General features: G+C 56.2%; 1 protein-coding gene across 1 annotated transcript in view; it reads right to left on the reverse strand.

Moving 5' to 3' along the window:
* MYO18A (myosin XVIIIA) overlaps positions 1–24552 on the reverse strand; it is a 121644-nt gene that overhangs the window by 9123 nt on the left and 87969 nt on the right. Inside the window, exons 22-41 of the mRNA XM_011990361.1 lie at positions 21054–21182; positions 20247–20390; positions 19775–19864; positions 19524–19643; positions 19207–19318; positions 18642–18769; positions 18178–18332; positions 16358–16481; positions 16072–16272; positions 15426–15536; positions 14771–14875; positions 14305–14451; positions 13806–13919; positions 12327–12443; positions 12049–12132; positions 11479–11616; positions 8768–8953; positions 8269–8408; positions 7432–7476; positions 4156–4278 (exon numbers count right to left, since the gene is read on the reverse strand). Of these exons, the coding sequence (XP_011845751.1) occupies positions 4156–4278; positions 7432–7476; positions 8269–8408; positions 8768–8953; positions 11479–11616; positions 12049–12132; positions 12327–12443; positions 13806–13919; positions 14305–14451; positions 14771–14875; positions 15426–15536; positions 16072–16272; positions 16358–16481; positions 18178–18332; positions 18642–18769; positions 19207–19318; positions 19524–19643; positions 19775–19864; positions 20247–20390; positions 21054–21182 (2513 nt within the window). The remainder of the gene's footprint in view (positions 1–4155; positions 4279–7431; positions 7477–8268; positions 8409–8767; positions 8954–11478; positions 11617–12048; positions 12133–12326; positions 12444–13805; positions 13920–14304; positions 14452–14770; positions 14876–15425; positions 15537–16071; positions 16273–16357; positions 16482–18177; positions 18333–18641; positions 18770–19206; positions 19319–19523; positions 19644–19774; positions 19865–20246; positions 20391–21053; positions 21183–24552) is intronic.

Genomic DNA, 24552 nt, shown 5'->3' on the forward strand with positions numbered 1-24552 from the left:
CCCGGCTAATTTTTGTATTTTTAGTAGAGACAGGATTTCACCATCTTGGCCGGGCTGGTCTCAACTCCTGACCTCAGGTGATCCATCTGCCTCGGCCTCCCAAGGTGCTGGGATTACAGGTGTGAACAACCGCACTCGGCCAACTCTTGTCTTACTATGGAGCCAACACTGGTTCCCTAGTACAACAGAGATGCTTCCTGTTCCTCCTGGAGCACCCAGTAACCATCTGCTGCATGGGGGAAGTGACAGAGCAGGGCTGAGCCATTCCACTTGCTCCATTCCTTAAAAGGTCTTACATCAGTCCCTTTTGGTATAATCCATTCAAAGTCAGCCTAGGTGTCCAGCTACTCACAGCACAAGCATGCGACAGGTGTGTTAGTTCATGCATCTGGAAGACAAATGTCTGTGCCCCAGGGGGCTGCACTCGGGGGTCATACCTCCTGGGAAGCAGCAAGCTTGCCCTGGGAGGGCATCATGCTGAAAACAGCTTCACATAAGCAGGGTGATCTAAAATGTCACCACCCACCAGGGAAACTGGCAACAATGGGATTCCAATGAGTCAGGCTCTGCCCTTCTTCCACGGTGGAGGTGTGGGCATAAAAGGCCTAACTGCTAGATCTCCCTCCCCACAGGGAGAAGAGCTGGGGGAGGCAGGGGAGCCAGGAGGGGGCTGTCACTCAGCAGCTGCTAATTTCTGTTCATTAGAACCTTACAAGATGAGTAGAACCGAGGTGACGCCCATGTGTGGGCCTTTGGTGGGAGGGCTGGGGAGAGAGCCAGGTATCTCCTGGGTCTGCTGTAGGGTGTGGCGCTGTGTGGGCTGTAGCCCTGGGAGCCTTGTACTCCTAGGCTTGAGATCTATGCCAGAGAGGAAGGTAGCTTTGAGGGGGCAGGGTGGGGGAGGGAGAGCTAAGCAAAAGGCCCAATAAGAGCTTAGGGCCACTGATGTGCACCAACCACAGCTGCGGTGTCAGTTTGGGACCTTTCCTGGCCCCCAGCCTGTTGGGGCGATGAACGAAAGCTCCTGAATGGGTGCTGCTGGGCACACACAGTAAACATGTTGCCCATGTGCTCTGCACTGGCTGCGTGGAGGAGTAGGTAAGGGCAAGAGTGTTGGAGTTGGGCAGATCCCATTCAGACCCTGGCAACAACCCTTCCCAGCTGTGTGTGACCACATGGTAAGTGACTTAACCTCTCCAAGCCTCAGCTTCATCTTCTATGAAACAGGGCTACTCAGACCTTTGTTATGGAGTTACTGTGAGGGATAAGTGACTAAAGTGTGGAAGGTATTAAGGACAGTCCCTGGTTCAGGGTCTTGTAAGTGGGAGCTATGACATCACCAGTGAGTTCGGCTGACGGGGTTCAGGGCTCAGGACGACTGACCAGCTTGGCTGGCCCCTGCATCAAGGCAGCCAGGAGGCTCTCCGAGGCCAGGCATGCCCGAGAGGAATGCGCGTGGGCGCTAAGGTGGCGGCCTGTGGGACAGGGAGCACGTTAGTTCACACCGGGTGGGACATGCCATGCTGAACCCAGGCCAGGTGCCACCTACTGCGCTAGTCGCTCTCGGGCCGGTACAGGTACCGCATCATCAGGCTGTCCACCTCCTTCTTGCGCTTCTTTTCCTCCTTCCTCGACAGCTGGTGCGTCTGCCCAGTCTCTTCACTTTCTGCAGCTGGGCCCTTCTTCACACTGGAGCGGCTGTGGCTGGAGACGGTCGAGCCGCTAGATGACGACGAGGAGGACTCAGACTCCGTCTCCGTTCTCTTTCTTCTCGACTTAGATTTCTTGCTCTTCCGAGAGCGCCCCTTCTTCCGCCTCTTGTGCTCCGAGGAAGCTTCGGAGCTGGAGCTGGAGCTGGAGCTGGAGCTGGAGCTGCTCCTTCTGCTCCTTCGCCGGCTCCGGCTCTTCCGGCCGCTGCGGGACCGGGACAAATCAGCGGCAGAGGCGGAGCGGCGGATGCTGGCAGCTCGCTCCGGGGGGTCCAGTTGGGCGCTCCGGGCACTTTGGATGCTCTTCCTGTCATCCTCCTCGGAGTCGGGCTCCAGGCTGCTCCGCTGGAATGGAACAGGCTTGTAGCTCAAGACCTCGTTGATGGCAGCCTCCAGGTCTGGGTCCAGGTAGGAGTGACGGCTGACGGAGCGGACGCTGGAGCTGGGAGGCTCATCCATGGCCGAGGCAGAGCTGCGTGGCCGGGGTGGCACCGACAGACTGCGTGCCAGCGACGGGTGGCTGTACTGCGAGCAGGCCTCGCTCAGGGCCACACTGGCTCCGTCGTCCCATTCCTCTAGGCAGCTCCGGCCCAGGGACAGGCGGGAATCAGGGCTCTCCCGGCCTAGGCCAGAGGCCCGGCTCAGGGAAGGGCTGAGCGTCCTGGTCAGGCTGTCGAGCCGGGAGGTGCTGCGGCGGGAACCAGGCGAGCCCGACAGCGAGAAACTCAGGGAAGAGCCAGCCCTGTCCTCGCCAGAGCCCCGCCGCGTGGCCGAGGAGGCCCGGCTGACGGGTGCAGAGACGGTGGAGGCCCGGCTGAAGTCGGAGCCCCACCGCTTCTCCGGCCCCCGGCCAGCGCGCCCCCCGGTCCCTGAGAGGACAGAGCCGCACTCTTCCGGCTCCTCGGACTTCCTGCCCGGGCCTGGCTCCTCCCTGGGGCCCACACGGGCCTTCCTAGGGGGCCTCTCTGGGGAGGCCGCCCGCTCGCTGAGGGAGGTGAAGAGCGAATCCGCATCCCCGGTGCCCCCAATGGAATCCTTCAAGGTGAGCCGCTTCCGATAGCTCAGGGAGCTCACCACCGAGGATGGCCTCTCCTCCACCCCTGAGGCCTCCTTAGAGAGGCTGTTGAGGGCCGTTCCGAGGGAGGGTGCGAGAACCAGCCGTGGATGAGGGCAGCAGGGAGAGAGGGAGGTTGAGAGAGAGAGAGGAACAAGCATTAAACCCAGAGAATAAAGACACAGGGGGAGGGAGGCAAAAGGAGGAGAAAACGGCAGCAGCCCTGGCAAAGTGGTGGTGAGAGCATCGGAGGAAATGAAGCAAAATAATTTGCGTCAGTGAAAATAGCTTCATGGAGAATGTCATGTAAATTAGACTATTGTTCTATTTCATCACTTTTCCCCCTCTAAACGTTTAGTTCAATTTATTTCATTGTCAACTACCTGGAGCCTCGTGCCACTCCGTGGTGAACCACAGCAGTGGGGCGGGGAAGCCGGCATTATCTGCAATAACAAAACGTTGTTTGGCCGAATAAATTAAACCAATTAGGGGGGGCTGCTGGGTGCTTCTGGTGAGGGGCCAGGCTTGGGGAAGGGGCCTTGGGGGAGCTGGAGAAGGGAGGGAGAGACGTTACTTTTTCAACCCAGTCTACCTGCTGTCTCTGGGAGAGGATGGGGAAGGGTGTGTCCTGGAGATCAGGATGGGCTTGAGTTGGGGGTCGGGATTCTATGTTGTGGGGGGAGCAGGGATATGGCTTTATGGGGGTGGTTGGGGGTGGGGGTGAGGGCTGTTCTTTCTCCCTGCTGCCACACTGGCCAGTAGGAAAGAGATGGGGAAGGGGAAGCTCTGGATTCCAGGGGTAGCTGTCTGTATGATCAGAGGACTATGACTGGCTAGAAAACAGGGGAGCACATTCCCCCAGTGGATGGGTATTAGGAGGAAAGAAATGGGGGCAGTGAAAAGATTAGAGGAAGGAGAGAATGGGCAGAAAAAGACAGAAATGTGCCTGTAGCTGGGTCAAGAATCAGTGGAACTGGTGCCTCTTCTGCTGTTATTCATGGTAAGATGTCAGAGATCCAGAGCTGGCCAGGGCTGTGGGATCAAGAGTCCCCTGTGCCCCATCCCAGTCTTGATTCCAAGGGTCTGAACTATCAGGAAGCTTGATCAACATTTGTTGAATGAATAAGCAAAGGTGACATTTAACCTACACCAAACCAAAGCTTGGCGCCTAATGGGAAAACATTACCTGGGAAAAACAAGGGCAACACAGCCCTGGCTAAGACGAAACTAAGCCTCTTCCCGTGCCCACGCACATGCCAGGAGCATGCCCGGGCTGCAGTCACAAATGCCAGGCAAGAGACGCAGGCCTGCCCTCATGAGATCCAGGCGCTACTTGTCCATTCCTTGTGGCATGAGATGGCTTTTCCTCCCAGCTCAAGGCCATATGCTCACCTGGAACTCTTTAAGCTGCCATCATCAGAAGCTGCCTTGGAAGGTCCCTTGTTTTTTGACAACCAGGATTTGACCCCGTCGACCCGGTCCTCCAGCTCCGAGTCCACATCCGAGTCTCCCTCACTGTAGGGATGAGGAGCAGAAAGGTAGGCAAGGCCAGGCAAGGGATAGGCACCTGCTGCCCACGAGGGGAGCAGAGGGGGGTGCAGGGGGTGTCTTGGGCAGGGGGGATGTGGGCAGCATGCGCGTCAGTGAGTCAGGGGGAGAACGAGAGAGGTTAGACAGAGCACACCATTCACAAGGAGCCTGTCCCCACTCAGCAGCCACACTGTGTGACAACCACCAAGAAGACCCTGAGGAGCATGGAGGCAGCTCCCAAGCCAGTTATCTGTGACAGGCCACTGTTTAGGTGACCAATCCAAGGAGAATGACTTAAAGACCATCCACTCATCAATTTCAGCTAAATGGCTCTGAGCTAAAAAGAGGAGCCCTGGGTCCTTCAGTGATTCCTTGAGGCCTACTCTGCTGTTTCTTTTCTGCCATTCTTCAGATTGTGGCCATAGCTGCTGTCAATTTCCATGCCTTTGTTACAAGAGCTGGGCTGCCAGCCACAGAGCAGGAGAAGAGAAGGGCTTCGTAGGATTTGGAGTTAGCTTGAACCTGGAGGTCTCCTTAGCGGATGGCAGCACCAACCTGGGCTGTAGGTTAAGGAGGCACAGGCCATATCGCAGATCCATCCTGTGGCTTCTCTGGCTTTTAAGAAACAAAGGAAAAGGGGTGGGGGGCATCGGCATTTCCAGAGGGACTAGCAACAGTTTCAGTATCTAAATTGTCTCTGGAGACCCAGTTGGGCTCAGAAAGTCCCAGACCAGAGCCCTGTCACTCAAGGTCTCCTCTTCCGTCCTCAGGTAGCCCCCAGCCCTTGCTCACAAGAGCTTCATCTGGCAGAGTTGACCTTAGCACTTGCAAGAAAGCCCAGAGGAGTCCAATTCTGAGGCTGGAGTCATGGCCCTCCCTTCATGAAGCAGCTGGGCTTGGAGATAGCTTCTGAGTTAAGATAGATTCTAAAATTCTGCAGAATGTCTGCTCACCAAGTTGCCCTGCTATGTATAGGCTAGGCTTTCTCCTTGATATAAATTTCCTTTCCTCTGTGTCAACAGGAATGGCTCCATTCCTGAATTATGTTCTTAAATAAATAGCCACACAGGCATGTGCACACACGCACACACATATGAAACCAACAGACTGTTCTGGGGACTGTGAGAGAGTCCAACTCACGGAGAGGGGAATAAAGAGGCATATTTTATGGGCTTCCATCAAATACAGAATTATAACAAAGACGAGGCCGGCTGATGCCCCGGGTAAACAGGAGTTTAGCAGACAGCCTCGAAACTGCTAATGCAAGCCCTGTGCCTGTCCGAGCCTGGCAGATTTACTGTGGTGCATGGGCCCCATGGAACGCCAATACCACCTGATTTATACACCCGTGCAAAAAACCTCCCTCTCTAGCTTCAGAGCCTATAATTTATCACCACCGTTCATAACTATATTGATTGCCTTTAGAAAGGAGGTGCTGTATGCATCGCAAAATCTATGTCTACATGTTAAAAGCGTTTCTGTGTAAATCTCCCTTAATACTGTGCTGTTTACTGCTTTCATTAAGGTTATAGCCATAACAACTGTATCTCTAAGTAAATCGAAACATTATTTTTCTACCCGCCTTAGTGTGCTGGGCTCAATAACTTGGAGCTGGGGCCCAGAGCTGCTGAGGAAGGAGCCACACCACCTCTCTGCCATCAGCCGGAACCTGGTTAGAGCCGCGTGTCCCCATGCGTCTACGTGAGCGCACACCGGCGTGTGCGTGTGTGTGCGTGTGCAGTGTACCTGTGTGTATGCGTGCCTCGCAGTGGTTTAGAATATGATCTTAAATGTGCATTTTATCAGCCCTTGAAGCTCTTACCACCCAAAGATGGCAGGGTTGAAACACACAGGGGACAGACAGTTGTGGGCTCAGAATACGAATTTTCCTCCTCACATTCAGAGCAGTGGATGGGCTGCAAAGCTGGCCTGCCTGCCCTTGCCTTCCCTTTAGTTGCAAGCATCTAGAAGATGGTCTTTTCCTTAAATAATCAGGCCCGTAAACAAACTCCAGGGGCAGGCAGGCTCAGGGGGCAGTTGAAATTTTAAATGGTCGGAATTAAACTTTGCGTCAAATGCAATTTATGTCCGGGCTCATGTGCTATTAGTTAACTGGGAGCCGAATCGCGGGGGAACAAACAAACGGAGACAGAATGGCGGGGGATATTAATTGTGTGTGACAACCAGGCTCCAGCGGCCCTCTATCACTGTTACACACTATTACATTTATCATTAGCTCTCACGGAGTCCTGTGCGCTGCCACCAGCCCATCCTGGCCAGCGGAGGGGGCCCACCAGGCAAGAGAGAGTGGGGGAAGAAATCCAATGCCATGCTAAAAAAACGACCTCTGAAAAACAACCCTGTCGAACTTGATGGAGGATCAGCCCCGCTCTGCCTGAAGGCCTGCACATCTGCATCTGCTGTCCAGCTCCCACCCAGATAGCGGGGAAAGAGAGGGCTGGATTTCCTGGGCTTCCCGCCACCTGACAGACAGCATCAGCACAAGCGCCCGCCGGGGCCTCCCTCTGCCCACGGTGCCGCAGGGAGTAAAGTAAACACATCTGGCTGTGTTCCCTTCCCCCGCCATGGCGAGCAGCCCATGATTAGCTGCCTGAATGCTTTCTCCAAACAAGAAACTGGGAGATACCCCTCACCTTCTACCCTTGTCTGCCAAGAGAAGGTGGTGGACCTTTAAAGATGAAACAGGCCTGCTTCTTTCAGGCAGCTCAGGCTTCCAAGGAGCCCAAGGATGTGGACAGATCCAGCCCAAACAGACTTTTCTCCCAGAGAAATAGGCCAGGGAGGTGGCCACACTTGGTTTTTAAGGGAGGAAAGTGCTGGAGCTCAGGAAGGTAAACTTCTCGAATAGGCTGCACTTTCCTTTCTGCAGGAGCCCCCAGTCCTGCCCACCAAGGGTGCACGGGCCAGCCCCAGCCTTCTGGGGAGCACATCTCATTGCCCGCTCCCTGCCTCCCCTGAGGATAGAGTCAGTGTGTTAGCATTAGAGAACAGTGAGGCAGGAGTGTGGGGAGGCTGTATCCACATGCTGCGTGCAGCGGCCCTGGGGTGGGAGCCAGTGTTAGGGGTGGTTAGACACCCGCGAGGACAGGCAGAGAGCACATGCGCTCCAGTCCTCACAGTTTATTCTTTCTTTTCTGATACTTTGTCACCATGTCCTGCAAACTGGAAATAGAAGGAAGATGGTGGGCAAGGGGTCCAGGGGAAACAGATGAAATCAATGGGCAACCCCAAGGTGGACCCCTTAGCTAAGGACCTCTCTTCCCTCAGCAAGAGCCAGCTCTGGCTGGCTGAGACCAGGTAGGGGGGGTTGCGTGATAGCACTGTCCTCAAAACCTGATCTGGGCTGCCCCTGGCACCTCTCCCCTGCCCCAAAGCAGCAGGCTCCCTGCGCTGCCCCAGACCTGCCTGCAGGATGGGCCCCAGCCCTGAGGTGGGAAGCAGGCAGGTCTAGGGTCTGCCTAGGGCAGCCTTGGGAGCTTCTCCATGGCCTGGCGCCACCCCACACTGCCGGCCTTCCTTCTTCGTGACTGTCTCCTCCGCCTAAGACTACAAATCTCTTTCTCTCCAGACCATTCCCTGGGTGGGTTTTATGAGAAAATCTCTGGCATAGTAACAAGGCACCACAGCCTTTAAATCTCTGCCCTCCCCAGAGGGGAGCAGGCACCATCGGAAATGCAGCTAAACAGGGGAATAACTCATCTTGAGCGGGCAGAGCTGGAGGGCCTGGTCCTGGGGAGGGGAGACTGGGTGGGGGGCCTCAATCAGGGTGCACCTGTCTCACCCTCTGCCTCTGCAGGACAGGCTGTGCTGGGGTCTGGCAGTAAAGGGAGGGTGGGTTGGTGGCTCGCTCATGGGGAGGCAGAGGATGCAACTGTTCTACCTGGTGGCCTGGTTCCAGAGGCAGTCAAGAGGGCCTCCGTGCTGGCTGCAGATGCCCCAGAGGCCACCTCTCACCTGTTGATGAGGTCCTCATTCTCATCACTCTCCATCTCATCCTCGATGGCGGCCTGCAGGTCCCCGATGCGCTTGAATGCCAGCTTTAGGTCAGCCTGCAGGCTCTGGTTAGCAGCCTCCAGGCTTTCTAGATCCATCTCCTAGGAGGAAGGGGGCAGCCCAGTTTGCAGGAGGGCTAGCTTCTTCCCCAGATGACCAGAAAAAGCCTGCTTCAAGTCCTTCCCGGTCATAGGGGCGCTACCCAAGGGCTGACACAGGCTTCCAGAGCCTTTTCCGCTCTGCTGCTGCTGGGCTGTGGGGGCCAAGCCTCACCTGAGGAAGCCTCCAGTGCCATTGGCTCCCTGGTCTGCCCTCTTGGTATGCTCCTCCTCCCTCTCATTCTCTGACTCATGTGCAGTTTCTTTGCACCCTATCCCCAACCAGGCCAGAGTGAGGCGCACACTCAACAGCTCGTCAGGGGGCTGCCATGTGGGCCCTGTGGGGGACAGGAGGGCATTACCAGTTCGTGCTTCTTGCGGCTGGCCTCGGCCTCCTTCCTGGCAAGCTCGCCCATCTCCTCCTTGGTGTCCCGGAGCTGCCTCTGTAGCCGCTTGTTCTGTTCCTTCTCCCGGTTCTCGGCTGCAATGCGCTGATCCCGCTCCTCAGTAAGCTTCTCCATGTTTTCCTTGAGCCGGCTAGCCAGGCTCTGGACAGGCAGTTGGGGAAGAAAGACACAGCAGGTAGGCCCATCAGTCAGGCAGAGGGAGGGTGTGGCAGAGCTCTGGGTCAGGAGGCCTGGGGTCAAGCTCTGGCTCCACCATTCATTGGCTACCTGGGCAAGCAATCCCGAGGCTTCCCTTGCTTTTCTGTAAAATGGGGGGAGAATAACACCTACCCCCCAGGGGTCTTCTGAGGATGAATAAGGTAATGAATGTGAATGCACTTTGAAAGATGAAAGGTGCTATTATCATTATTACTACACCAAGACTGAAGGAGTGTTCTGGGTACAGCTTGGTGGGCCTGTCGGTATTGACACTGCATGTAGAGGCCTCTTAGGTCAGCAGGGCTTCCCACAGGGACTCTGAACCCAGAAGCCCCAAAAGCTAGATCCTGTGCTCAGAGGTAAATGGCTTTGCTGGAGTTCTGGATTAGGAGAGACTAAACAATCATCAGATTCCAAGCAGAGAGCATCTCTCTAAGCCTAATGAATCTCCTGCCAGGCAGTGGGATGCTGAGCAAAAAATGACCTGGAGACAGGGGCTGAATGTGAAGGAAGAACCCCGCATCTGCTTGTGATCCTGGTTCTACCTCTGACTGGGCCTCCAGCCTCTATGTCCCTAAAATAACAGAGCCAGGCTGCAGGATTGGGCCATTCGTGTTTAACATCCTATGAGTCTAAACCACAAAACTCTCCGAGCAGAAGGGAACCTGAGGGATAGAGGTGTGGGAAGGGACTAGGCCCAAGAGAAAAGGAGATAAGTCCTGTGGGCCTGTCCTGTGTCCACCAGACTAATGGCCTCTTCTGTCCCTTGATAGCTTTGTGACCTTAGGCAACCTACATAACCCTTCCTATATGTAAAATGGGGATCAAAATATTATCAGCCAGCCTGGGGTTGGGGTGGGCAGAAAATAAATTCTTAAGTTTCCCCTAACTCTCTCCAGCTCTCCTGAGGACTGTGACCCCATCTTGGGAGGGTCAGTTGTGCTCTCTTCCTGTGTCCAGGTTATTAATGCCCTCTAGACGCCCACCTGTTTCTATCCCTACCTAAGTGCCTGCTCCATGGACTGCGAGTTGATGGAGGAGGTGACAGGGCCGCCCCTCAGCAACCACACTTATCAACACAGGGCCCAGACAGAACTGACGGTGCGGAGACAAAGGCTTATAAACTCAAAGAGAACTTAAAAATAAGGCGAGAGGAGTGTAAACCCAGGAGATAATCCTTTCTGCCTCTCTCTTGCTATCTGCTCTGCCAGAGATGGAAGGCGCTGGCCTATACTGGCTTTGGGAGACCAAAAGAAAAAAGATTGGTCCAGCGTGGTGGCTCATGCCTGCAATGCCAACACTTTGGGAGGCTGAGGCAGGCGGATTACTTGAGCCCAGAAGTTCGAGACCAGTCTGGGCAACAAGGCAAAACCCTGTCTCTGCAAAAAGTACAGAAATTAGCCAGGCATGGTGGCACATGCCTGTGGTCCCAGCTATACAGGAGGCTGAGGCAGGAGGATGGGAGGATTGCTTGAGCCCAGGAGGTCAAGGCTACAGTGAGCCATGATCGCGTCACTGCACTATAGCCTGGGCAACAGAGCAAGACCCTATCTCAAAAAAAAAAAAAAAAAAAAAAAGAAGAAGAAGAAGAGAGAATGAACTTTATAATAAAGGCAGAGGAGAATGGGATGGGAAGAGGGTAAGAAAGAAAAGTAAGATTGGGGAGGGGAAAAAATATCTCACGCCTGTAATCCCAGCACTTTGGGAGGCCGAGGTGGGCAGATCATGAGGTCAGGAGTTAAAGACCATCCTGGCCAACATGGTGAAACCCTGTCTCTACTAAAATACAATTTTAAAAATGCACGTGCCTGTGGTCCCAGTTACTCAGGAGGCTGAGGCAGGGGAATCGCTTGAACTTGGGAGATGGAGGTTGCAGTGAGCCAAAATCGCACCACTGCACTCCAGCCTGGCAACAGAGTGAGACTCTGTCTCAAATAAAAAAAAAAAAAAGAAAAAAGAAGGGAGAAGAATAGGGTCATAATCAAGGAAAAGGAAGAGAGAGAGAGAGAAAGCAGAGACAGGAGGGCAGAAGAAGTGAGGAAGAAAGGGAATGAAGCAGGGAAGGGGAGAGGAGGAGAGAGAGGGCAGATGAGAGAACAGACTCCAGCCTGCACAGAAGTGGCACCATCCGCTGCATATTTATGACCCTGCCAGAGAACCGGTTGAGGGGAACAGGCGGGGGGGAGCTCGTGGTGGAGGAAAATATGAAGACGAAGAGCTAAGCTGCTCTGGTCCCTTGGCAGAAAGCAAGCACGGAAACAGAATGTAAAGCAGGCGGGCTCCATGGTACCCAGAGAGCAGGCCAGGCGGGGCGGGAGAGAAGCACCTGCCCGTCAGCTGGCCTGGCAACGAGGCACAGGCCTCTGAGGAGTGTCCGGAGGCCTGCCCAGCCCTGCTGAGCATGCGCGGCTCCAGTGCTGGCGCAGCTCTGCCCTGTTTGGTGCGGCCTGGGAGAAGCGGGAACCCACCTCCAGCCGTTTCACTTGCGTCCTTTCAAACTCCAGGCGTGTCTCCAGCTCCCGTATCTTAGCTTCCTGCCTGCTCACCAGGGACTTGTCCACCATGGACTGCTCCAGGAACTCCACCTGGCTCTGGAGGGCTTGTAGCTAGAGGTGGAGGGCAAGAAGAGAAGAAAGAACTGAGCCCAGAAAGTGAGGAGGATACGTCTGGGGCAGGCAATATCACCACGGTGACCAGAAGGCGGGAGGGGTAGAGAGGGATGCACCTGGGAGGAAAGAGAATGGAGCCCTGGGCCAGAGGCCTCCCCCATCTGCCCTAGCGCTTGGCACAGATCATGCCCTTCAGCGAGAAAGGAGAAAGCTAAGGACTGGAGAGGGAATAGAGATGGGAAATGAGGCAGGGGAAGCCCAAATGTCTGCTATGGTAACATGGCTCCAAGCCTAGCCCTTGCTCCTAGTTTATGTTGCTCTGTGGATTACTGATGGCAGAGAAAAGTGCCTTCTAAACTGTGAACTTGGGGGTTCCTCCCACACGTAGTGATCCTGGCACTCTCTCCCAAGGGAGCCCCTGGTCCTCACCTTCTCCTGCAGCTCCTGCTTCTCTTTGTTGGCCTCTTCTAGCTGAGCTTGGAGATCATTTATCTGAGCCAGGTCCCGGGAAGCCTGGGAAAGGGGTGAGAGCATCAGAAGCAGGATCCCCCATAAACATTCAGCCAGCCCAGCCCAGCTGGAACACCAGGGGACCGAAGTTCTCACTCCATCACCTCCCAAAACAAGCGGTTGTATGGGGGACCCACGAGGAGGACCAGAAGGATGATGGTGGTGCGGAGTGTGAGGGGCACTCCTGGCAGGGGTACCTGAGCCACGGCAGCCTTGTGCTTTTTCATCAATTCGTTCATGTCTTCCTGATCCTCCTCTAGCCGGTTCTGGATTTCATTCTTCTCACGCTGAAGGCGGCTCAGCTGCTCCTCCAGCTGGACAGAGGCAAAGACAGATCAGAGGGCCTCAGGCCCAGTGTGTCTGTGGGCTCCAGCTGCCTCCAATGGTGGGGGCATTGTAGAGATGATAATGGGCTGTCTGCCCGCTGGGGTGGGTCCCAGGACCAGTGATGCTCAGGGAGCTGCCTGTCCTGCTCCGGACCAGGGAGATGAGGGAAAGGGCTGTGTGCAGTACAGACAGACCCTGGGCCTCTGAGCTGAATGACAGCTGCTTCCTGGCAGCTCCTTTGAGGCTAATGAGAAGGCAGAAAAGGTCTGCCCAGAACAAATGACCCATCATCCTGGCACTATCAGTCCAGGCCCTGCCTGCGTGTACTCTGCCCCTTTCAGGCCCCAGGGAAGGACCCCTCAAGTCTGCAAAGGTCTCCTGGCTTAGACTCTCATTTCCCCTGGGACTGCCCACTCCCTGGGCATCCAGCCCCCACAGCCAGTCCCCTCCTTGGGGGAGGGGAAGAGAGATCCAACAGCAGCTTCAGGAAATGAATGAATCTATTAGCCTGTAATTCCAAACCACAATGACTGTGTTGGCTCCTTCTCTGCCCCATCCATCTTGTTACTGGGCTGTGGGGAGCTGGGGAAGCCTCCGCCAAGAAATTTATTAACTCAGATTTAAATAAAATGGTAATTTTATAACAACCTTTTTTAACACAATTAAGGAATTTGAATTACTCACCTGAAAACTGCTGAGGAGCACAAATGTCATGGGGATAAATCAAGCCTGTGAGATTGGCATCTCTCAGCAGCTAGGTGACTAGCTCAGGGGCCATGAAGCCACTAGCCCAGCCCAGCCTCCTCCCCTGCCCCATTCCCTGCCCAAGGAGGTATTGGTGGCCACATCCTAGTAATGAATTCTCTGCCGATGGATGGGCTGTGGGAGAGGTGGGGAATTAAAAAGGAGGCATTAAATAAGAGCTCTAATTAGCTGCCGCTTGGGCTTGTCAGTGGGCTGGACAGGGGGAAGGGGAGGGAAGCCAAGCCATCCTGTCCTCTTATCGGTGCTTCTGCTAATCTCTAGGCACCTGTTTACGTCCCTCAGTCACATTAGATGCCTTTATTTATGGTGTTGGGGCCTGCGGCCAAGCTCCCGCAGGCAGGTGATTAAACAGGGAGATGGGCCCTTGCTGGCTCCCTCTTCTGCCCGCTCCTCCCCGAGGCCTCTGCTCAGGGTGGGGAGACGCAGAGCAGGGGGGCCTGCTCTTCCTGCAGCAAGTCCTGGCATGAAAGGACCCGTCACAAGTCCTGACGTGGAGGAACCTGTCTGGGGTGAAGGGAGCCACAGAGGCAGCTCTATTCTGCCTCAGCCCCCCGAGCTCTGCCCCGGGCACCCTGGCCCCTCACCACTGTCTTGGCTTTGGCGATGTCATCAATCTGCAGGTGCAGGTCTTCGATCTCTACCTCCATTGCTTTCCGTGCTTTCACGGCTGCCGCACAGGTGAACTCTGACTCCTCCAGCTGGACAGAGACCACCCCCGCCCCAGAGAGAGATGTCAGTCATTCCCTGGGGGCAGGAGGGCTGTACAGGGAAGAGTGAGCCCAGATGCCCTCCTTCTCCTCCTCCATTCACTTCAGACCCCAGGGCCATGGCTGTGTGGTGTTGCATGCGTGGGCATCTCCTCCTGTGACAGGGCTGGTGGGCACCAGCCTGGGCTGGGCGGTGAGACAGTAAGGCACATGCAGGGCCTGGGGAGTCTAGCTGCTACATGTGGCTCTCCCCTCTATCCTGTCACTTTCCTTCCCAAGGACTCACGAGCCACTGAGAGGAGTGAGAGAGAGAGAAAGAGAATGGAAAAGGTAAGCTCTGTTGTGCCTGGATCAGCCATGTGCTCTCTGGGGATACCTGGTTCTTGAGCTGGGCAATCTCTCGCTTGCTGGGAGCGCTGTTCTTCAGGTGGTCCAGCATGAGCTGGGCATCCGCCAGCAGGGCCTTGGTGCGCTTCAGGTCCTTCCGCAGCCGCTTCTCTGACTCAAAGTCCCGCCGGTTCACCTGGGTGGGCACCAGCAGTTGGGGTTCTGGGCTCCACACAGGGCCTCCTCCTATCTTACCCAAGCCCACTCCTCACCACGTCCTCATTATCAGTGTCCCCATAAGGATCCTGGAAGAGCCAGGATCATGCCAACCAGTGGTAAAGGGCTGGGTGTGCCAATGTATGGTGATGCCTCCATCGAGGGATGATGATGGGCTCTTTGCAGCACCCCTATCCCCCTGACAGCTCTGTTCCCGGCTCCCCATCCCTAGGATCCCCACTCCTCAGGCTGCATGGGCAGGTAGCTGGCCAGGCTTGGCAGGTGGAGCGTCCCCTGACCTGGTCGCTGAGGGTGGCGAGCTTGCCCTCCAGCTCCCGCTTCTCTCGCAGCACCTTCTGCTTGTCCTCATACTCTTCCTCCAGCTGAACCTCCATCTGTTTTAACTGGAATACCATGGGGACAGAGACCCGTCCATCCCTTTAGTACCTGGTGCCAAGCAGGCCCCTTTGGTTCTGGGTTCCCCACTCCGGGAAAACAGTGGGGCAGGCCTGAGCACAGTGATATTGGCGGAGGGGTCAGAACCTAAATTTCAGGTTTCCAGGGTTTCAAAGCAGCCTGGGAGGGCGAGGAGGGATGGCAGGCCACATGCGGTGGGGCTAGCCAAGACAGAATAGGACACCTCGCCGCACAGTGGAGACCTATCCGGCCAGGCTGGCTGACTGCAGACAGCACCAGTACAGCGCAGCACAGCAGGGGCACAGGGGGCTGCCCCTGGCACAGAAAGCAGGGAGCGTTAGTTCCTCAGGGGCTCAAGCTTCTCTACAGACTCTGAGCCAATACATCCCTGCCAATGCCAGGATCCCAGGCGCTTCCTGGCCCAGAATGACAATGGAAGACAATGTGGCTGAGGTAGGGAGGCAGAAAGCCCCTTACTTTAAAGCAGCGATGGGAAAAGGTGTTTACGCTAGGCAGGTAAGTACTCAGATACCTTACCTTCTTCTGACACGACTGCCGGGCCTCCTCCACCTCCTCATCCCGACTCTCCATCTCCTTAGAATGGGTCTGTCTCATTCGCTCCATCTCCATCTCCAGACGCAGCTTGGCCTGGAGGTGGTTGGAGTAGGGTCTGGGTTCCCTCCCCAGCAATGCCCACCCCCTTCCCACCTGTGTGTGGCTCTCCCTAGGCTCATGGGCTGAGAACGTCCACCAGCCAGTTCCCTTTGCTGGCACCTTGCTCTCGTGGCAGCAGCTTCACCAGAGCAGCTGAACTCCCTTGCTAGTGGTCTGGCATAGGCCCAGAGAGAGGTAGCTGGGGTGGGGACAGTCCTGCAGCTTCTCCATCTGCCTGCAGGCTCCAGCTGCCTGAACTGACTTGGTGGCAGGCTGGTTGGGCCTGTGGCCCTCAGCTGCCATGCATCTTGAGCCCTTCCCTACTAGAGCTCCATCAGATTTGTTTTTGTGGAAAGTTCCACGACTGCATCTTTATACTGTGGCTGGCACAGATCAGGTGCTCACTCCACATTTTGTGAGTAGGTGAGTGAGTGAACACATGAATGAATGGAGGCAGGATCCTCTGGCCCATGCCTGAGGCTGGCTGTGGGGATGGTGGCACCCCTCCCTTGGCCAAGCTCTCCTGTACCTGCTCCAGCATCTGGATGGTCCCTGCCTGCTCATCCAGCTCTTCTTCCTGATCCTTGACTTTGGCCTCCAGGTCCCGGAGCTGTTTCTTGACCTTGGCCAGAGAAGCCTCATCCTTGGACTCTTGGGAAGAAATGTCCTGGAGCTCTGCCTCTAGTGACACAACCTTCTGGGTGAACCCTGCAATATCCATGTCTTTTTCCTGGAGCAAAAGAGGTGAGGCTGGTGCAGGGCTGACCCCAGGTTGTGAGGGGGACAGGGCACAGACGGTGGGTGGCCCTACCCACCTCTAGTTGCTGCTTCAGGCTGAAAGCCTCAGCAAGGAGCATGTCCTTCTCCCGCTGCAGCTTCTCCCGCTGCAGCTTCTCCCGCTGGGCCTCCTCATGCGCCTGCGAGAGCTCACTGTCAAACCTGCAAGGCAGCGTGGCGGCTCTATCAGATGGGGAAGAGCCGGGGTCCCCCACACAGAGATTGTCAGGAGGTGGTGCCATGGACAGGACCCAAGCATGGGTGGGGGGACCCATGCAGCCCTAACGTGGGGCCAGTGGCAAGGTAGGGGTGACATTTAGAGGTGGCAGGTCAGGCCACTGAGGCCCTATTGAGCAACTGGGTCTGGGATAGGGAGCGCTCAGGCAAGCCCTTTCACCAAGTAGGCCTAAGAGGGACCCCTAGCCTGCTTAACAGGCCCCTCAGGAGTTAAGTCTCTACATTTTCCATTTCAACACATCAAAGAATGAGAGACCCAGGTGAGGGTGGGGTGGGAAAAGGGTAGAGATGAGCACCCTGCTTCTACTAACTCACTTTCCACAGTTCGGTTCGGCAACTGTAAGGGCAACAACTGGCTCCTTGTCCCTGCCTCTGGGCACCAGCCTTTGGCCAGGACCATGCACTCCAGCAGTGCTGGCAGGACACCACCAGGACACCCCATACTGGGTTCAGAGCTGGCATTCCCACTGTGCCCAGCTGGCCACATGCCTCAATGGGCACACAGGGGGCCTCGTTCTTCACTCCTCCACTTCCCAGTCTTCCATTTCCCGCTAAATATGCAGCAAATTGCTCAAATTCCTCTTACCACCTTCCCTGAATAGCTAATCAGGTTCCTGTGGAAGTTGAACGCTCCCCTTACCCCAACCCCACATCAAAAAAAAGTAAGAAAACTCCGGGCAGCTGAAACCTAATAAGTTGCCCAGCGGGGAGCACAGCAGCACGGTAACTAGGCCGAGCTGGTATTGTCATTGCGTGCTCAGAAGGGGGGTCGAGCTAAGGGTGCCAGCCTTTGGGTAAAGGGGTAGGGTGGGGGCAGAGATGAGAACGAGGGAAGTGGCGGTCATGGTGTCAGGTGGGAGGAATAGAAAACCTTCCTATTTCCCCAGTTGGGGAGATGATGGTGGGTCCAGGAGGCCAGGGGTAACCCAGAGTCACTGGAAAGGCTCTGCCATCCTCACTCCCAGGGTCGTGGGTGTGGGGATACCCCTTCACGAAGGCAACCGGTGCCTCTGCTGAGAAGCCCTTCCCCCGCAGAGGAGAAATGGGTGCTGTTCTTGCTCCCCAGGGCGCCCTGCTGTTCCCAGGGTGTGTGGGTTCCTCAGTACTGCTAATGAAGGCGTCCCATCCTCATTCCCAGCCCGGGAAATTAATTTAGATTGGATTTTCTCCTGTGAGGGCCACCCCCCTCCTTTGTATCATTACCATAATGAGATGGAAGTGGCACGGTAGTTTAACGACATTAGTCAGGAGAGAGTGTTTGTGTAGCTGAGGCAAGTGAGGGAGAGGCAGAGCTGGGGGCCGGGGGCAGGGACATAGCGGTTCCTGCACGGGCCCTGGTTGATGCCCTTCCTGATGGGGCCTGGCACAGGGTGACAGGCACGTGATGCGGGGAGCACCTCTGAAAGCAGAGGCCTGGGTAGGCCTTCAGTAGGGACACAGCTCGAGTCCACCCTGGAGGTCAAGAGGGGGCCTCTTCACGTTCCAAGATGAGTGATCAGGCAGGCAAGGGCCCTGGACAAATTCAGGTCCTTCCTTCTTTCTTCCCTGGAGGGCCAGGAGGCAGTCCTGTCTGTGGCTGCTCCAGAAGGTTCTCTGGGCCCAGGGCAGGGGGCCCACCTACCTCCTCTGCTTCTTCTCCAGCTCATGGTTGCGGACCTGCTGGCCCTCCAGGTGCAGCTTGGTATCCTGCAGCTCAGCCGTCAGCCGCTGGCACTTCTTCTTGAGCTGCTGCAGAGCCCGCTGACTCTCCTCACTGTCTGCCTGCAGGTCCCCGAGCTAGGGGCCGAGACGGGGTGCATATACAGAGAGGCCCGGAAGCATTGGTGGAGAAGGTGAGGAGGGGGAGGTGGGTAAGTGAGGGGAAGACCCAGGGATGTGGGAGGAAGTAGGGTCTCCCAGGGTACTGAAGAAGCTCTAATGATAGCCTGCTCCTGATTGCCCCTGCACCGAGAAGCTAACATGCCAGCCTCCCTGATCTGTCCCAGGCCAGGCCTGCCTGCCCCCAGCCTTCACTGGACTGACACGAGGCACCAGTTCCCCTCCTGGTCCTCTCAAGCACAGGCCTCGGCTCCTCCCCAGCCTCACCCGCCGCTCCAGCTGCCTCTTGTTCTGCTGCTCCACCTCCAGCTTGTCCTCAAACTCCTGCTGGAGCCGTTTCTTGGTGAAGTCCACCTCCCGCACAGCCCGCTCGTACTTCAGCCGCCACTCGCCACCTGTGGGGTTGAGGCAGACAAGGGAGGATGGAGGTGCTGAGAGTCCCCAGAAGGGGCAGAGGGGAAGGAGGATGGGGCAGGGGGAGCAGCAGGTGGAGTCAGCCAGGGCTCAGAAAGCTCTCTGTAATGACGGCTTCCTTCCAAGGCAGAAGGAGCCACTAGCCAGGAGAAGAACAGAGCGAGAGATGTGGCTACATGTGCTGTGCCTCCCCCAGGGACTGCTGGGACCATGGCCCTCAGTCTTTGTCATGATCGTGGTTGTTACAGCTCTGCCTAACAATCCCCTGCATTTATTGGCACCTCTGCCTTCTCATCTGTTTCTTTCACTTTAGCTCATGGAGGGGAGACAGGCCTGGACAAGGGATATGACTACCCAGGGATGGGCATCAGGGCTCGCATCGCAGGCCACTGCCAAGCTGCTTGGGCCTCAGGCCCACCTGCATCATCATCATCCACTTCCCCGTTGATCTCCGCTGCCCGGATGAGACGGGCCTCCATCACTTCCATTTCCATAACCTCCATCTGCTTCTTCAGTGCATCATACTGGGTCTGCAGAAGACGGGGTTTCAGGGTATGCCATTCTGTCCCCTCATACCCACTCCCTGAACCACACAGACCATGCTTACATGCTTACCCAGGGCAGACAGGGATGCTGGGCTAGGGGTGAAGACGCCAACTGTTTCTGGGGGGAGCCAGTGGGCACTATGGTGTGGCAGTCACCAGCCTGCTGTTCTCACCCAGGCCCTGCCCTCACCTGCAATTCCTTCATCTCCTTCTCAGCCCGGAGCCTCTCTGCTGTCTCCGCGTCCAGCAGCTGGGAGGCAGACTCTCCTGTGTTACGCTCATCTGTCAGCTCCGATGTCAGCTCCGAGATCTGGGGTTGGGGGTAGGGAGTCACCACCAATTGAAGTGCCTGCCTCACTCAGCCAGAACACCTGGGGGACCTGCAGGGGCTGCGTCTCCCTGCAGCCATGCCCAGTTGGTGTGGTGCCAGGAGTCACTCACCCGGCTCTCCAGCCGGTCACTGTTGAGCCGCAGCTCGTTCCGCTCCTTCTCCACCTTCTCGAGCTTGCTCCGCAGCTGCTGGATCTCCTCCTAGGGTGGACCAAAGAGGGCAAAGTGAGCCAAAGGCACTGTGAGGGGTTGGGGCCCTGGGTCTGCACCCCTGTAGTGAACGAAGTTGATGAAGCTTGGGCCAGGACACCATGGGAGGAAGCATGTCCCCAACAGCAGAGCCACTGCCTCCTGGGAATCCTGTCCCTAGACCCTTGCCAATAAGCTAGAGATGCCCAAAATTTTATCGTTAAGAGGCTGCCCAGGGGCTCAGCCAGCACCCCAGAGGGACATCTTCTGTTTGCTGAGCACATTTCAAGGATGTGAGCTCTCTGGACTAAATGAAGAAGCGCTTGGAAGTTCAAGCTAAACCGGCAAGGCTTCCCCTCACCCAGAGACTTGGCCCTCCCAGGCTGTCACATACGTCTTTGTTCCGGATCTGCTCCTCTGACAGCTGTACTTCAATGAGGGGCCTCACTGTGGTAAAGAGCTTCCACCAGGGCCAGTCCTTCACCCCTTTGTTCTTCTTGATGTTCTTCTGAACACAGCGAATGGCCAGGTCCTGGATCTGCAGGTGGGGTGGGGGTGGCGCACAGTGCAGTTCTCAGTCACCTTGGCCAAGCTCGGCCCAGGATCCTCCCCACCATCAGCACAGGACCCCAGGGCTGCTCCTCTGGCCTCCTGACCCCGAGTCAGATATTTCCCATGCTCCCCCTTGCCCCAGGCTCCCTCCATCCCTCAGAGGGTGGGCAGCACAGAACCCAGCCCTGGGAGCACCGCGCTGGGCACTAGCCGCTCCGCTGCCATTAGGAATAATTTCATCTGCTTTATTTGCTGCCTGATTATTTCCAGCACCCTGGCCTAGCTGTGCTATAAAACCTAATCTTGCTGAAACACAAGAGGCGGCAGTGCTGGCTGTTTTATGGACTTGCTAATAAGAAAAGGAGTCGCTGACACAGCTCCTTAATCTTCATGGAGCAGCCTATGATCCAGAGCCCACCTTTGCCTGGGCCCTGATTCCCCTACCCCTCAACAAAGCCCTCCAACCAGGCCCCGTTGCTGGGCACACCAGCACACTTGCTGGCACCAGGGAGCTGCCCGTTCCCCACCCTGGCCCAGGACATGGTGGCCTGGGAGGTTCCTGCCTCTTCTCCCCCTCATAGCCCCCACCCCAGGAACTTGGCCGTGGCCATCTAGGTTGCGGGGGGAGGGGATGTCCCTAGAGCAGCACCTTTCTCTTCTTGAAGTGCTGGCGGGCCAGGTAGCCCCGGCAGGCTGCTTGGAAAAGGGTTAGGTTCCTGCTGGTTTGTTCGTCCCGCTGCTCCTCCAGCCGTGCCAAGGTACCCGCCCGGAAGAACACCTGTGAAAAAGCAGGCCAGGTGAAGGCAGGAGACTGGGCCAGCCCAGCAGAGGAAAGGGAGGGAAAGTGAGGAACTGGAGAAACAAGCAGGCCAGGGAGTACAGCCCTTCGCTTGGGAAGAGCCTCAAAATCCAATTGTCCAAGAGAGGAGGGGAGGAGCAGGAAGAGGCCCTGGGAAGGCTGAGGGAGAAGGGGCTGGGGAGGTTTTGGCAGGGGAGGAGTAAGGTGTGAAATTTAACTTCAAAGAAAGATGAAAGGAGAGGGAAAGTAAAGGGAAGATATCTGGGGCAAGGAAGGAAATGGAGCAGTCACTGGTCAAACAGGGAGGGGGCATCCTGCCACATCTGTGAGGGCTTCCTCACCCAGGACTGCCAGCAACCCTGTCAATGCCCCCTGTGCCCACAGCCCACTGCAAGGCCCAACCCGGGCTCCAGCCCCGTCTGACTCCCAACTGCTGGGATCAGGGGGAGTGGATGCCGGAGGATGTCTGTGTGAGAAGCAGTGCTGGGGAGAAGCGTGCAGAGGAAAAGCAGGGAGAATGGGAAGAAGGGTGGTGGGAAGCTCCTGCCTTCTCCTCCCCCTCCCTGCTAGTTTCATTTCAGATGGTCTCCTCTTTCATGTGCCACCCCCCCCAACACACACCCAAGTTTCACCTTCTCATGAAGAAGCCAGTGAGGTGGGCGGGGGTTGGCCCAGCTGAGGGACCTGTCATACAGGTTTGGGGGCTGGAGGGCAGGCATGTGCAGAACCAGCTGGGCGCCCCTACACCCGGCCTTTCCTTAACACTCTGTGCTGCCCTAAGATAGGGCTTGGTAAAATTTGCCACACGCCACAAAGAGGAGTGTGTGTGAAACGGGAAGGGTTGGGTGAAAAAAATCACTCTGTATCCATGAGAGTGGGCGGAGACACCTAGGTATAGGCCTACCTCCATCTGGCACAGAACACAGAAAATTCCTTTTTGTGGGGCAAAGAGAAGATGTGAACGTGATGGGAAACAGGTTACGTAAATGCACTGAGAGCCAACAGGCACAGTATCCCAAGGCCCCCTTCAGCAAATATGCAAAGAGAGGGCCTAAACTTTCTGCTGAGAAAGCTCTGCCTCTGGCGACTCCACAGAAACCTGGTCCCCTGAGGCTGGCCTTGGAAAAAGCCAGCTCAGTCCTTTGTGACACTTCCCTAAATCCCACCATCGAACATGGGGTCTCCCATGGGTCCTAAGTTCTACCTGAGCCTCAATTTCTTTTCTTTAAATTTATTTTGAACGGTCTTGCTCTGTCACCCAGGCTGGAGTAAAGTGGTGTGATCATGGCTCACTGCAGCCTCTACCTCCCAGGCTTAAGCTATTCTCCCACTTCAGCCTCCCCAGTAGCTGGCACTACAGGTGTGCACCACCATTCCCAGCTAATTTTTGTACTTTTTTGTAGAGATGGGGTCTCCCTATGTTGCCCAGGCTGGTCTTGAACTCCTGGCATCAAGTGATCCTCCTGCCTCAGCCTCCCAAAGTGCTGAGATTACAGACATAAGCTGCCGTGCCTGGCTGCTCAATTTCTTTCTCTCTTTTTTTGGGGACAGAGTCTTGCTCTGTCACCCAGGCTGGAGTGCAGTGGTGCAATCTCTGCTTACTGCAACCTCCACCTCCTGAACTCGAGCGATTCTCATGCCTCAACCTTCCAAGTAGCTGGGACTACAGGTGCCCGTCACCACGCCCAGAAAATTTTTTTGTATTTCAGTAGAGATGGGGTTTCACCATGTTGCCTAGGGTGGTCTCAAACTCCTGGGTTCAGGCAATCTGCCCACCTCAGCCTCCCAAAGTGGTAGGATTGCAGGCGTGAACCACCACGCCTGGCCCCCAGCTGCTTAATTTCATATAATGTGCAAGTCTGAAATCCCACTGGGGGTAAAAGGAATATCCAAGTCCCACCAGGGGACAGCAAACATGCTTGGTTAGGACACATAGCCACCTGACCAGGGCAGAAGTGAGGTGCTGGAGTGGGGGGTGGATAATGGCCCAGAGACACAATGAGAAGAGAAAGAATGGTCTAGAGGCCAAAGCAGCGAGCCTCAAATCTCTCTTGAACATTTGTGGGGTTAAGGGTCCTTCTGGGTATTGGGTGAAAGCTCCAGGCCATCTCCTCCCCAAAATACACATTCATACAAATTTTACAATGTCAGGAGGCTCTGAGCCCCCCAAAGTCCTTATTGAAACTCTCAGGGTCCCATGGCTCAGATGAAGACCCCCTCCCCTGAAGCAATGTGACACACAGGGAATCCCTGCTCACGAGTCAGTGTTAACCAGAGCCTAGACGGCTTGAACTTTCTTTCCCAAACTAGATGTGAGCAGGCACCCAGTGTTGGCCCAGCTCTGTCCTTGAGTGACAGTGCGCCCTGGGGCTTGCCTGCCTCAGCCGGGCACCTGGCATGGCTCAGGACAACAGAAGGTCTGAGATGACAGCTGGGAAGAGGATCAGCCTATACAGGCCCTTTCCTGCCCTGCCCGAGACAGGCCTGGGAACCCAGGCATGGGCTGGAGGAGGTGCCATCCCCAATGGCAGCCAGCAGCAGCTCAGCCTGCTTGAGAGGCAGGAACCTGGCGGGAAAGACCAGGGTGACGGGACCCAGGGAGAGACCCTGCAGCTGAAGTAATGCCTGACAGCAGGCGGCCCTAGGCAGGGGCCCTAGATGGCAGCCCCAGCTTTAAAAAGCGGGGGGAGCGGAACAGACAGAGAGAAAAGAGCTGAGCCAGACACAGAGGTAGACAAAGCAGTGACACAAACCAGAAAATGACACAGAAAGAGAATGGGACACAAAGATACAGAGAACAAGGAGAGAAACAGAAAAACAGAACCAGAAACCAAGGAATAGAGACCAGCAGGGACTGCTGGGGCCAAAGGGAAAGCCAGGGACGGCAGAAGCAAAGATGGGAAGATGCAAAGACACAGAGATGGGAGCGATTGACAGTGAGGGAGGGCAGGAGGAGCCAGGAAAGCGACTCAACATGCAGGGCCGAGAGGACCAAGCACACAGGACAAGTGAGACTCAAGCCTCTGCAAGCACCTCCTTGCACCGCACACGCCCCACGGGACCCTGCAACCCAGAGTTCCTTCCCTCTCTGCCAGCAGACAACCAGCCCAGAACCCTCCCTGGCTCTCCACTGGCCTCCTTTCCACCCCAGCCCTGGGGCACGCATGCGGGTGCCCCCTGTCCAAGCTTCCCAGGCTCGGAAGAGAGGGGCATGCAGGGCTTCCTGCCTGTGGGAGGAATGCTCAGCTGACCCTTTGGTGAGGAGTGACGCGGCAAACTGGCACCCAGGGGCTGGCGTGCCTGCATTTTACGCACAGCGTTCCATTCAGATGAGGAATTCGGCCTGTGG

This window comes from Mandrillus leucophaeus, unplaced genomic scaffold, assembly GCF_000951045.1.
Source record: "Mandrillus leucophaeus isolate KB7577 unplaced genomic scaffold, Mleu.le_1.0 Scaffold379, whole genome shotgun sequence".
NCBI lineage: Eukaryota > Metazoa > Chordata > Mammalia > Primates > Cercopithecidae > Mandrillus > Mandrillus leucophaeus.